Raw genomic sequence first — 15,303 nt, forward strand, 5'->3', positions numbered from 1 at the left:
TTTCCAAGACAAAATGCAATACATTATATATATAAAACATGGCAGTGCATGCAGAACATTTGCTTGTCAGATAAACATTTTGTTGACAGCTGATTTTGGACACCCAGTCCAAATGATATTTGTGATATTTGTCCCAGTGATATTTGCTCCCCAGTGTCAGGCTCTAAACCAGAGCTTTGCTGTGTATCTCTGTGCTCTTCTGATGGATCCAAACAAAAAATAGGCCCTACAACAGACAGCCAAATGAGGGCCAGAGCATGCCAAAACAATCTCTGGTCTGCAGTTTAACAGCCAATGCCAAATACTGTTTAGACAGTGCACCTGCAGGGAATTAATGTTACACACATGCATACACACAAAGTTTTTTTTTTTTTTTTTTGTACAATTTACTTGTACAAGCTAATTCAGAATAAATAACAATTTTAACAAAATTATTAACCTTTTTCATGTACATATTACAAATGTTTATTAGAAATATATACTATTACTTATATAATTAAAAATAATTTTAACCAAAAGGTGAATACAGTATTAAGCCTCAAACAGACATCTCCAGCACACATTCAAAGCAAAGCTGGTTCTATTTATGTTCTCTGTACCAGGGACACTTCCTTTGATCCTCAAAGCAAAAGGGTCAGCAAACAGATGCAGGATGATTCCTATGATGCTCTGAACTGACCAGCACTCAATATATCTGAAGAGGCAGCCAACAGTTACTGATCAATGTTAATAGAACTGAGAAAACAAACAATAGGAAGAGTTCTGTTGACGTAGAAATAGATGCAAGAAACATTTGATTGATTTTATAGAAATACTTTTTTATAAATTCTTGTATAGAGGATATAGACCAATTGTAATATAATATAAGATAATAACATTAATTTTTTTCAGAATAGCATAAAAAGATAAAGATAAAAAAAATCAAATTAAGTCCTCTGTATATGACCTTTTGAAAAGTTCCCATTATAAGCAAAAACAACAAAAACATTATTATGCACAAGGGGGTTCAACCTCACCTGTAACTTGTCGCAGTAAAACATTCATACACGTATATAAAGGCCATCCACTGATTCATACTGAGATTGGTAATGAATAGTCATGGCCAAAAGTATTGGCACCCTTGGTAAATATGATCAAAGGAGGCTGTGAAAATTAATCTGCATTATTAATCCTTTTAATCATTTATTTAAAAAAATATAATAATAATCACACAAATCTAACCTTTCATTGGATAATAAGAATTTTAAATGGGGGGAAATATCATTATGAAATAAATGTTTTTCTCTAATACACATTGGCCAAAATGAACGGTACCCTTTTATTCAATACTTTTTGAAACCTCCATTTGCCAGTTTAACAGCTCTAACTTTTCTCCTATAATGCCTGATGAGGTTAGAGAACACCTGACAAGAGATCAGAGACCATTCCTTCATCCAGAATCACTCCAGACCCTTTAGATTCCCAGCTCCATGTTGGTGCTTCTTCTCTTCAGTTCACCACTCATTTTCTACAGGGTTCAGGTCAGAGGACTGGAATGGCCAGCAGAAGCTTGGTTTTGTGCTCAGTGACCCATTTTTGTGTTGTTTTTGAGGTTTGTGTTTGGATTATTGTACGGTTGGAAGATCAAAACATGGCCCATTATAAGATTTCTAATGGAGTCAGTCACTTATTGATTTTTTATCTGTTGGTATTTGATAGAATCCATGATGCCATGTGTCTAAACAAGATGTCCAGGACCTCCAGCAGAAATATAGGCCCACAACATCAAAAATACAGCAGTATATTTCATTGTACACATGGGGTACTTTTTATCCCTGTGTTCACCAAACCCATCTTGAGTGTTTGCTGCTAAAAAACTCATTTTTTAGTTTCATCTGACCATAGAAGCCAGTCCCATTTGAAGTTCCAGTCATGTCTGATAACTGAATATGCTGGAGTTTGTTTTTGGATGAGCGAGGAGAATTTTTCTTGAAACCCTCCCAAACAACATGTGGTGATTGATGTAGGTGCTGTTTTTAAGGTTTTCTGACCCCGAGACGCAACTATTTTCTGCAATTCTCCAGCTGTGGTCCTTGGAGAGTCTTTAGCCACTCAAACTCTCCTTCTTACTGTGCATTAGGACGATACAGACACACGTCCTCTTCCAGGCAGTTTCGTAACATTTTATGTTGATTGGAAATTCTTAATTATTTCCCTGATGGTGGAAATGGGAATTTTCACCGCTCTAGCTCTTTTCTTAAAGCCACTTCACTAATTTGTGAAGCTCAATTATCTTTTGCAGCACATCAGAACTATATTCTTTGGTTTAATTCATTGTGATGGATGATTAAGGGAATTTGGGCTTTGTTTGCCCTCCTATTTATATTTCTGTGAAACAGGAAGATTATTATTATTTTTTTTTAATAAAACATCAAAAAGGATTAATAATGCAGATTTATTTTCAGAGCCTTCTTTGATCATATTTACTAAGGGTGTTAATACTTTTGGCCATGACTGTACCTGTGAAGTGGGATTGAATATGCGTGTCTTGGTTTCAGAATTTTTACCCTAACATTCATACAGCACACACAAATCTTATTCAGAAGGTGCAAAATACTATATAGAAACATCAGGAAGACTAAGACAGGCAGGACTCTGAAGATGTTGTGGCTATAGATTAATATCACCATGTTTCAATAAGAGGGTCAAAGTTTAAATGATTCAGCCGGTCACAATGTGCTGCATTATTAACCAACAAATGCTGCCGGAGGTTGCAGCATGAATAGGCAGGTCTAAAGGTAGTCAGTCGTTCATTTATTATTCAGTCTCTGGTTATGAATCACTGCATAATTGGTCTCTGGAAGGTCAAACAAGAAGAGCAAGGCCAGGAGTACTTTGCATTCTTTTCTCTACCACTTTTGTCTTTATCTCAACACAAACAGCCCTGAATAGAGATCTTATACTTTATTTATGAAAGATTGCATTTAACAGCTTTACATTATTTACATGTTTGTGTATCTCAATGTGCTGACTTCAGGTTTGAGCAGTGAATACAATATGGTAACAAAAAGAAAAAAGGATATACATTGCATTTGGCTAAATTTGTATAGCAACCGAGTCTCAGTAATACCAGTAATAGAGTGAATGGCATCTCTGGTTTGCTGAAGATTGTTACTGATGGTATGCAAGCTTGACAGTTTGTTTTAGTTCTCAAGCCTTATGTAACCACTTGCCAGAAATAATGCTAAACCTCATGTGGCAGAGAGCATGTCGCATTGAAGTGTTGTGAAGTGGTTGTAACGAGGTGTTAGACAATGGAAGGAAAAAGGAAGTTTTTTGCTTTATATTATTAATAAATGTTTCCCTCATGCTGATACAAAACTCAATAGCTAAGCAATCAATAAAAAATCACAAGGCACTGTACTTTTTAAATACTGTAATTACACTTTTTAAATACACTTTAATCAAAAAATCCCAGTTATATATAAGAAGTCACTGAATTATTACAAGGAATATAAAACTCAGCTCACTGTGAAGACTCCTTGATCTTGACCTTTTCAGCAAATAGTGAGTTATGACTCATAGGAAACGGAGCCATCCTCAGTGTTGGTATTATTGCATGGCTGATTGGGCGAGAATATATAGGAATAGATACACTACCATTAAGGTCTGTAAGGATTACTTAATATTTTCAAAATAAGTCTCTTATGGAAGGTTGCAATTATTTGACCAAAAATTCAATAAAAAAAAATCATAATATTGTGAAAAATTACAACTGAAATTAGCTTTTCTATTTTAAAAAAATTAAAATGTAATTTATTAATGTGTTGCCAAATGTTGAGCAGCCATTACTTCAGTTTTCAGTGTCATATGACCCTTTAGAAATCATGCTGATTTGGTGACATTTATTAATATTTATAATAAACATTAACAATTGTTATCAATGTTAAAATCAGTTGTGGAAAACAGTACATTTTCCAGGATTCTTTGATGAAAAAGTAAAAAAAAAAACAGCATTTATTTGAAATCTTAATGTAAAAGATTTCACTTGATCGATTTAATGCATGTGAGTTAGGGCAAAAATTCTTCATTTTACCAGAGCTGATATTTTCATGCCAACTCATAAGCTCTTGGTTAATATTCTTCTTAAACAAGCATCTAGTAAAATGGCATTATGGAAAATGTCAATCCCTTCAGTAAATTTTAGAAACAGAGATAATAGAGCTTTCATATCAATATTTCAGTGAGGCCAGTATTTAAAGGGGAAGAAAGAAGTATGGAAAGACAATGAAACAAAGAAACAGAAAAACAGCAAGATTCTATTATGAGAGGGAAAAGTCACATAATAAACATGGTGGAGTTACAGGCCACACATAAAAGAAGACCTGTGCGTCACCCAAACAGTCCTCCAGCAGAGAGATCTCTGAGGTAAAGCAGTTCATTCATGAATTGCAGTACTCTATCAGACAGTACAGACATTATTTCAGCATTTATACTGGAACACGTTTAATAAAACTAAGTAAACTGGAGAGATACTGACATGCTGAAGAGCGCAGAAAGCAACAGCAGCCAATGTGTGAGTCACTGCTTCTTCGTCGCAGGAAGCCTATTAAACATCCTCCATGACTCATACTCGCTGCCAAAAATAAAGCATGTTTTCATTCAGATTTTGCTGGTCTTTAAAAAAAGATCTGAAGATGTAATTTTAATGGCAAAAGACTAAAAAAACCCATTAACACCTGTTAACTGGTTAATGGTAAGTTCTTCATTATATACACGGTGAAAATCTGTAACAGATCTAATGAGACATTTATTGTAATGTAGTTAAATGTAGTTTTTAGAAGTGAAAATTAACTTTAAAAATAATTACACACATTATAAATCTGTTTACCATACATTCACTTTCTCTGAATTAAAAAAAACACACCTCACAAACAGACGTTTCCGTAAATTATTTTATTTGAATCATCTTTGACAGCCAAGAATGACAAGATCACAGTTTGTCTACATTGCTAATACCCGGGTGCTAATGTACAAAAATAAAAACTAAAGAAAGAAAATATTGGGTGCTCACCCTCTAATATTGAAATACTTTTCTATGAAACTGTAGTTGAAAAATCTTTCAAAATGAGCTTTATAAAACTGTTACCTTCTGAGAGGTAAAATTGAACAAACACAGACACAAACAGTCTGCTGGGTTAAGAAAGGACCGACCATAGATTGTAACCCTTACACATCGTCAACCTTGGACCGATCTACTCTGACAGAATAGTGAAAAGCGTGTATAGCATGTGAAGAAACTACTTTGTGTAGAGGAACCCAAGACATGATGCATTTTAACTGACATAGCTTTCAGTTCACATAGACTATTCATGACATGGATGTATAACAATAAATACAAGGAGAAAAGAATATAAGCTTTTCATTGCATTAGTAGTGCTTATTTGGCTAAAGAAAATGGAATGCATGGACAGTTTCATTCAAAAGAGGTAAAATACTATAAAGACAATAAATAATTCAAATAAATAGTGTCCTCTGTTGCTTGTCAGTTTGGACCTGAGAGGTAAAGACAAAAGTGACACACAGGGACCAACAGCATAACACATCGCAAGTATATGACAGTAAATGAGCTCGGTTTGCCCTTTTGATTAATACTCTCTGTCTAGAAGATACATTTTGAAGTTATCCAATGTGTTAGAAAGGCCTATTTTATTTGCTTCACTCGAAATCCAATGAACTTTGTAGAAGGACAGACTTGAAGTTGACATTTTCTTGCCCTGTATATATCAATTCGATGGTGCTACAGTGTTAGAATTCAAGGCAATCTCCTACAATACTTTCTGGCCTATTTAATGCCTGCTTTATTTTTCAGTAAGGCAATATTTCCACCCCATGTTTGACTCATTAGGGGTTTGGGTTGTGCTTTGTGCAGCAATAATCTCAGGTGAATGGTTTAAATTCACTCGCATGGCACTTGCTATAAGGGGCCAAATGTGCTACCGAATGCACAAGCTAAAATTATGCTTGAGTAGAATAAAGTTACAAAACGAACAAAATCACCTTACGAGACTTAGAAAGTTCATTTGAATGCTACAACTGGCCATAGACTCACTCATAGGCACAATTAAAGGCTCTCCCAGAAGAACCTCGTCGCTCTTTGTAGGTATACAAACACATGACACGTCTCATCAAAGCGTACAGATCTCAGATGTGCTATTATAGAAGAAAATAATTAAGGCTAATTTAATAAACAGTGGATTACCAAGCTATGTCAAACAGTGAGGAGATACAACAACAAACCCAAGCAAAATGAATCTGATGACCTACAATCATTTTAATCTCAAGAGTTCTCTCTTAGAGCAGGCACACTATGTTTTTCATTCAGTTAAACACATCTTAAAGCTAAAATATATCTCCTGGTAATACAAAGACATGTGAAGAACGTGTGGGATCTTTTTGTTTTAAGGGAAAATTTTGCTAAATAGAAAGAACCCCATGCTTTACTAATGCAGGCAAAAAATGTGTTTCTGTAACAAGGCGAGACTCAATAAACCGACTGTATATTTTGTCGTTTTTCTCTTGTGGTACACTGGTAGACCTTTCCACACTGAAAATTCACTAGTTTTAAAGGGATAGTTCACCCAAAAATGTAATTTACCCCATGATTTACTCACCCTCAAGCCATCCTAGCTGTATTTGACTTTATTCTTTCAGATGAATACAGTCAGAGTTATATTAAAAAATATCCTGCCTCTTCCAAGCTTTAAAATGGCAGTGAATGGGGGTTGAGAGTCCAATAAAGTGCATCCATCGATTATAAAAAGTGCTCCACGTGGCTCCAGGGTGGGTTAATAAAGGCCCTGAAGCGAATCCATGCATTTGTGCAAGAAAAATTTCCATATTTAAAACTTTATAAACCATAATCTCTAGCTTGTGCTAACTGTCGTACGCAGATACACGAGAGAGTGGCATTCCAGTAGATGACTTAGGACACAGGCGTAATGTGAGCTCCAGGGAGAATATGCTAGTCTTGCGAAACCCAAGTTTTGTTTACAGCAAAGGAAATCTAGTCTCCTCTTGGCTTATATTGAAATCCTCTGACATTTCTCTTTACAAACCCTCGTTTTGTTTCATGACTGGAGTTTTGTTTTGCTCTCTCCACTGCGCTTCTGCTACTCTCTTGTGAACACAGTTAGCAGAAGCAAAAGATTATAGTTCATAAAGTTTTAAATATGGATATTTTTCCTACACAAATGCATCAATTCGCTTCAGAAGGCCTTTATTAACCCCCCGGAGCTATGTGATGCACTTCTTATGATGGATGGACTTATTGGACTTCATAATCTCAACACCCTTTCACTGCCATTATAAAGCTTGAAAGAGCCAGGACATTTTTTAATATAACTCCGAATTTATTTGTCTGAAAGAAGAAAGTCATACTTACAGTAGTGGCTTGAGGGCGAGTAAATAATGGGGTAATTTTCATTTTTGGGTGAACTATCCCTTTAAGTACTCCTCAAGTATATCAACTTCATATATATTAAACATCAAACATGGACTATAGGAACGGATTCACACATTTTGAAACATTAGACAAATTGCTTGTCGCTAAAATCCTGTCGAGTCACGTCATGTTAGGACAAGTCTAAAGGGTTCAAAAATATGAAAAATGAAAGGCTTCCAAAATCGTACAGATACAGAAGGACAAAAAGCCAAATCCTGTTGGGTTTTACAGACACAAAAGCAGTGTACCATTGCACTATAAATGTTCAATCATTGTACCAACAAAGACCTACATCTCAAAAAAGTGCAGGCAGGCTGAATCCCACTCTATGCACCAAGAATTTCCTAACTAAATGAATTTTTCTTAATAGTTACATAGACAAACCAGAGGATTGACAAAGTGTCAGTTTGAGGCAACAAGTAGTAAACAACTCGGAGAGGATTGTAAAACATCGACACAATCTTTCAAATACTGTGTTCAGTTCACACGGAAGCTGTTCCTCAGGGGTTACAAATGCATACTGTACAAAGTATAAAACTTCTGTCAGACCAACTTAATTCTAAATAAGATCTATCCCTGTTTTTTTATTAATGTAGCGTACATGCAGGAGGTGTACACAACTTATCGTGCTATCGGTACAGTGCATGCTTTCAGTACCATGTGTCCACTGGATTTAATTGGACTCTTCCAAGCAGTTGGGGTTGGATACCAAGTGCTAACCTATCGATTCTAATCAAGGTAGTCACTGTAAATTAGGACTAAGGCAACAATGTTCCATATTACAGAACAGGAATCATGCAGATTAAAATGCTCATGGCCACTGCTGTAGACACAAAACTGCACCATCAGGCCACGTACAGCAGTGTCAGCTACAATTTCAGGTAATCAGCAGTGGAGGTCTGACATTCACACTCATTTAGAACGACTTTTCAGAAAGATGCAAATGAAACGGGTGCCAGACTTAAACACATGCTTGTACAAGTGGATGAATACAACTATCTGTAGAACACACTGTCACAAACAGAACGCAAAACTACACTTTGTATTAATTCTGTTCCAACACATAAACATATTGTATTCTAACTGAGATCTCAAATTTGGTCTCTCTCTTATTAATAGAAGATGCCTTTAAGTATAGCAGCGTTTAATGAAAAAGTGCAGAGCCAAATGTTGGGTTTTCATCATTCCTTTTTCCTAATCTACAATTGCACTTACTCACCATCACTTAGTAGCTAATAATACGCCAAGTAATATGCGCTGGAGCGGAGGATTCTCGGATGCACTAGAATAAAACCTCTGGTAAAGCTACAGGTTACCTCTAAATTGTGTAAGTGCTTTTCAATATTGGCAATAAATAATTAAAGGCCTCTAATTATCAATATAAGCTCAAATAAATTCACACTGTGGTATTTCTCTCTGGTTAAAATTGATCCTGAATAGTCCTAACTGTGCTAATACAGTACCAGTGAGTCTTTCCTCTCCAATATGGGGATTCGTTAATTGGAAACTTTACGTTAACTGTAACGTATACTTCATTGGCAAGTGGAAACTGCCATCTAAGAAACTCACCTAATTAAGTAAGAACGCTCACTTTCTATAACTCTCTCTTAGTCTTTGTAATATATTTTATTTATTCGCCTTTTTACATGCTCCACCCTCTCTGTTCTGCAGGTACTTATCTAACTCCGCCTCTCGCTTCACGGCTTCTGGGTTGATTTTTGGGGCACCAGGAAAACATACCAGCACCACACTCATGTTGTCTCGACTACCCTGTTGAGAAACAAATAAACAGTTGGAATGCTCAAGTTAGACTAATAACGGTTTACAATGTTAGAATCATCAAGTAAAAAGTATAAACATTTATTATATAATATAATATGATTTTACAAAGTAAACAATATTATTTACAAATAATAACTTAAATGTTGTCACATTTTTTAAGAGTCACCACTTGACACTTCACAATGAAAACTAACTTTGTCTTGTCATAAACAGGTCAATGTTTCTGATATTTTTAAAGAAACAGTCATGAGGGTCTGCATTGCAGTGTTCTGATATAATTTCCTTTCGTAGTTTTTTTTTTCTGTGTATGCTTCTACATGTTGGTTGCACCACATGACTTTTGTTTTGGTGGACAAAAGCTTTTCAAATATTAATAAGCAGGATTTTTCCCTGAGAAATTATTAAAAAATTATGCCAAACAACTTATTCTCTTTTCAATATTTTTTAATGAGTCTTTTCCCCCTTTATTTTGATATCAGGGATCATTTTATTTAATGAATTAATACCTCTGTCCATAATTGATTTTAATTGAGAAATCAAAAACACTTCTATATTGGTGTATTTAAGTAATTTTATGCATGAATAGAATTTTAATGTATTTTTGATCAAATTAATAGATGCAAGTAAAAATTACCCATTAGCATCCAATTCAAATTGACCTTACCTTGTACAAACATGTGTCCACGATCTCATTACACACTCTCTCCAGGTCCTCTGTCACTTCCAAGCGTGAACGCACAAAATCACACAGTTCTTCGTTGGCCATGACATCCCAAATTCCATCGCAGGCCAGCACCACAAATTCATCCTCAGCCTCAGAGCGTTCGATCTCATACACTTCTGGTTCCGGGGACACCAGCTGCTCAGTGGGGCCTTTCCCATGCACGCACTTATAGTCGAAGTCACCGAGAGCACGGGAGACGGCGAGAGAGCCGTTGACCCTCTGGATCATAACAGAACCACCTGCGTTCTGGATTCTCTCCTTTTCTAGGGGGTTACTGGGCTTGTGGTCTTGGGTGAAGAAGTGAACGCGACCCTTGCGGCTCAGCAAGGCTCTGGAGTCACCACAATTGATGAAATAAAAATGGTGAGGGGAAATCATCACACCCACCGCCGTGGAACCGCTGCGGTCTGCGCCCGTGCTTGCGTTCGGACATGGCCCGCATGTGCTCGTCGATCTGCAAGAAGCCTGTGCGGATTCCACATTTCACACTCTCCACAGAGGGCTCAGCATTAATTGAGTCCCCACCTCCTGAGCAGCCTCCCCTGAAGTCCGGGTTGCTGGTGATGTGTTCCAGAAGATGCTCACAGCAGTAACGAGCAACCTGAGAGCCTGCATGCCCATCGTAGACGGCAAAGAAAGACCACAGGCTGAGGCCGTAAGGCAGCCCTATCACAGCTGTGTGTGCATCCTCCATCTCTACACGCCAGCCCTGCATGCTGCTGAGTCCGTAGCGCAGGCAGTTCCCCTCCCCATGAGCATTGTGCTTCTCCATCTTTGGCTTGTCTAAGAACGCACCCATTCTTCTTATTTTGCTCTGACACAAACACAACCACAAAACAAAGTGAGTAAAGGTGCTCCATTAAGACATAAGTGACTCTCATTCACTCAACACTGACAAAATGACAACATATTCACGCATCTGATGGATAAGGTATTTTGATTTATAAGATAAGCCACAGGTGCGGCAGGCTTCCAGTATCAAGTAAACTGTTTAGATAAATGTTTGTTATTACGTCAATGGAGTAAACTTGTTTGCCTACAAAGCTACTTTTGTTTATATTTTAGCTTCCCTTTAAAAAAAAAAGCCTTTTAGACGCTAATGCAGCAAAATGAACAAACCTATATGACATTAGTAAACATCACTGTTTCTTTAATGAAGCCACTGCCCTTATCAGCTTATGCGAACTGGTGCACAGCCAGATAGCATTAAGAGGCTAGTTCCTATATTTAATGTACGTCAGACTGACATAATATCACTTACCCAGCTTCTTCGTGGTCTTTGCTGGAGGAAGAAACACCGAGGAACCAAAGCCGCGGGTAAGAGCCTTAATATCAGTATGCTGGGCCAGATAGCAAACACTATAAACCAGCGCTCACAGCCACAACACCCATCAATCGATGGCTAGCCAATTAGCACGCAAACTAACCTCAAAACAGGCAGAAATCGATTACGAAAATAAAATAAAAAATGTTTATAAACATATGAAAAGCATCACATGAGCCCGTTAAGGCAGTCCGCAGCTGGGCGGTGGGGCATTTCTGGCTCCGGTTTTTTGTTTTCCCGAGGGGGGGCTACCGGAGCCTCGCGCTCAGAACACCTCTCTCTCCGCGCGGATGGGTTTGTTTGGGACCCGGATGCTGCAGCGGATAGTGCGCGTTCCGCTCGCGCTATTACATCATCACCGCCACGCAATTGAGGGCTGGAAATAGATCCATTGATGAGGATGAGGGACCGTTATGTATGTTACAGCCAGCAGCGAAACTCTTGCTGTTTGTTTGACTGTGCTTAGCAGTTTTTCTGCAGATCTTTATATAGTCTTTACATGTTCACAAAAGAGCGCACTGTCGTGTAAATCCATGTAGGATCGTTACCCGACAGAAACAATGGCATTTATAAATACATTTAAACATTTTACTCATTATCATCGAGTTTGAAAACGTGACGCATGATGAAACGTATGATTCTCAAAACGCCCAAGGCACTGAATTAACATAATAATCACCATGCAACCTCGATCAATAGTTCATTGACTGACCAGTCGTTACCAGGCCTTAAAATAATAATAATAACAATAAAAATAGTTTGACACAGATAGCCTATGATCAATCATTTTCATCATATTTTTAGAATGTATGTTTTCCGTGTCGGTCGCTTCGTTAGCTATACAAAGATATTCCGTTATGCTGCTTGATATAGCAAACTTGTATTTGTTATAATAGTTAAATTTTTATTGTAATCATAAACATACTGGATTTACATAGCCTGCTGCTCTGTAGTTATTTACCTATAACAGCTAATAAATCGGAAGTCAGACATTCGCAGGAAATAGCTTAGACGTTGAGGTGTGCTGGTAGTAGCTACTTGCAGCACAAAGAGAGCACTATATTAGATTAGAATAGTGCATGTGGACTCTTTTACACAGGCATTAGAAAATAGATCTACAATATAAGCCCTTGATTTGGTTATCTGCAATTAATGGCATGTCCATGAGAAATAGTAAAGTGAATGTTTTAGGCAATGTTAACATGCCATTTGGCCACCCATGAACACTGATTCCACAGAATGCATAGTGAGTGTCACAATGTTTTTTTATCATGATATAGACCTGTACAAGGCTGCACTCACTTTAATGCTAATAACTGGAGGTAAATAATTCATGTAAGTCCAAATTAAAAGCTTCTTACATTAAATATATGCTGACTGCAGGGTGACTTAAGTGTGTTGCTCATAATGCGATGTGCACTTAGGGTAAGTAGTTTCTTGCTCTAAATGTCAAAAGCATTGTAGACCTGAATGAGGTAAGCTTCCGTTAGATTGCTGTTGTGATGCTGAATTGCACTGTTTCCAAGATATATATTGAAACTAGTGCTGGGCAAAGATTAATCTAGATTAATCTCATCCAAAATAAAAGTTTCTGTGTACATAATTCATGTATGTGTATTGTGTATATTTATTATGTATATATGAATACACACCCATGTATGTATATATTTAAGAAAAATGTGTTATGTTTATATATTAAATATATTTATATATCATATAAATTATATTAATATAAATATATACATGTAAATACATGTAAATATTTTCAAAATATATACTGTATGTGTGTCTTTATATACACATAATAAATATTCACAGTACACACAGATATATTATATAAACAAAAACTTTTATTTTGGATGAGATTAATCTAGATTAATCTTTGCCCAGCACTAATTGAAACAAATATTTCCCTAAAGCTATTATTATCAGGCTTTTCCACTACACTGTGTGTTAACAGTTATGCTGAATTGTTTTTATAGAATAATTCACTGGTTCATAACTGGTTTTTCTTCAGGACACATATTAACAGTGGACATCTGTATTTTACCAAAGCTGTGTACCATACAAAAATGAAACAAAATGCACTTACAATCAAACAGAGAGATTAATTTGACCATAAGCCCAACAATATGCAAAATTATTAACATGATATGGCTGCACAGGAGACGTGAAAAATTCAGCTTTTAAACATTCACAGAATTTCTAAATGTTCTTGGCAGCCAATAATGCACTGCACAAAAATATTTGTACTGCTATCTAGCTGCATTTTATCAGAACAGACCTGCTGCAACCCATTTTTGGGTTGCGACGGACCAGTAAAGATCCACTGGAATTAGCTATAAAAATGCCACTCTTCTTGATTCTCTGACCATGTGAAGCATGTTAGTTATGAAACTAGTATGAAAGTTATGTACAGAATGATTTGGATGAATGACTCAGAAAGAGATGAACACCAGCCACTGAATTGTCAGACTGCCTACCAAATTGCCAACCACAGGTGAAGTATCCAGAACAACGTGCCACAACAATGACGCCCTCTTTCCAAATTCCAGACAGTGTATTTGGACTCTGTTGTCTAAAGCAATAACAACAGCTGCAGTGAAAGTGGCAATGTTTGAGGCTTACCAAGTGACTCACAGTTTACTGTCATCACTCTTAAAAACATCTTCTGTCTCAGGAGATCATACAAACAGGGTAACAAATGAAAAAACTGATATAAAGACATTGGCCTAGCAAAAAAAACATAAATAAAAAAAATAAAAAAACGGTCACTACAATCTAATATTAATACTGAAGTCCTTGGGGGTCATTTTCAGTACAGTCGGTAACATGACACACAAAAACTTTATCTGTCTGTTCTTCCAAGCTCTGCTTTTCACTGAGATCATGAAAACTGCACCTGTGTTGGGCTGTTGCCTTGTTCTTTGCCAAGCCATAATTGAAATGTTATTGCCAATCTCTCCCTTTCATCTTTTCTCCTCTCCACCTTTTCTCAAGGACAAAGGAGCCACATTGCTATCCGTTTATGCACTGAAAAGCTCTCAATAAAGAGATACTGTTATTTTTTGTGAGAGAAAAAAATGACACGCTTTCTCTGTCTCATGGCCTTGTTTTTGCATTATTTTGCATTATGTATAATTATTATTTATTATTATTAAATTGTCTGCCTTTTTGCTCCTCATAAATTCACAACAAAGAATTGTTCAGTCTGTATTTAGGATCAACATTAACATGTAATAAAATGCTTTATTGTATTAAAAATTCAAAAATCCAGATGATCAGTGATAAAAACAAACAAACAATTATTTTAAAGTGTTTTGCCATTGCAAAACTAACATTAAGATTAGAGATTAATGTTCCATATTCAATCTTCACATGACCTCTCACTATTGCTCCACAATGCCTGTCATTTAAACAACAAAAGGAGACATCTAAGCTCTTTTTGTTGTTGAACCCTGACGAGACCGACCAAAATGGACATCACCCAAATGAACAACTACAATATTAGATCTTGTAGACTTAATGACATAAGATCATTTTTGGTCTTATTCCTGTGTAAAAATCCTTTCCAGTGTCCTTAATTCCAGCAAGGGATTACAATCTAAAGACACTGTGGATTATCAATACCAACTGAGCTCCGCTGTAATACGGGCCAAGTGAAATGGCACACACAAATCCATGGCCTAATTTTTACACTTGCTTATTTGCTGTAATTCTAATCTGACACAGAGAGTTCAGATGGTTTGTGCATTGCAGTGCAGCTGACCTTGCTGTTGACAGCAGCTGAGTTTATTTCTATGTGAAGATGATAACAACAAAACAATAAATTCGTTGGATTATCTCCCTTTGTTCTTGTCTTTCAATATCTTAAATTGTGGGGGGGGGGGGTTTCTGGTGGACAATACTGTGATTGCAAAAATGTCTGTCATGAACCACACACAAATTTGACTAAAATGCTTTTATATATCTACATTTTAATGTAAAATG

General features: G+C 36.5%; 1 protein-coding gene across 1 annotated transcript; it reads right to left on the reverse strand.

Moving 5' to 3' along the window:
* Positions 1-4,926: 4,926 nt before the first annotated feature.
* Positions 4,927-11,706, reverse strand: ppm1ab (protein phosphatase, Mg2+/Mn2+ dependent, 1Ab). The gene is given in 4 exon segments (XM_058756554.1): positions 4,927-9,253; positions 9,930-10,403; positions 10,405-10,803; positions 11,251-11,706. Coding segments are annotated over 3 exon segments (1,002 nt in total). The 5' UTR covers positions 10,789-10,803; positions 11,251-11,706; the 3' UTR covers positions 4,927-9,109.
* Positions 11,707-15,303: the final 3,597 nt, after the last annotated feature.

Source organism: Onychostoma macrolepis, chromosome 20 (genome assembly GCF_012432095.1).
Source record: "Onychostoma macrolepis isolate SWU-2019 chromosome 20, ASM1243209v1, whole genome shotgun sequence".
In the NCBI taxonomy this organism is placed as follows: Eukaryota; Metazoa; Chordata; class Actinopteri; order Cypriniformes; family Cyprinidae; genus Onychostoma; species Onychostoma macrolepis.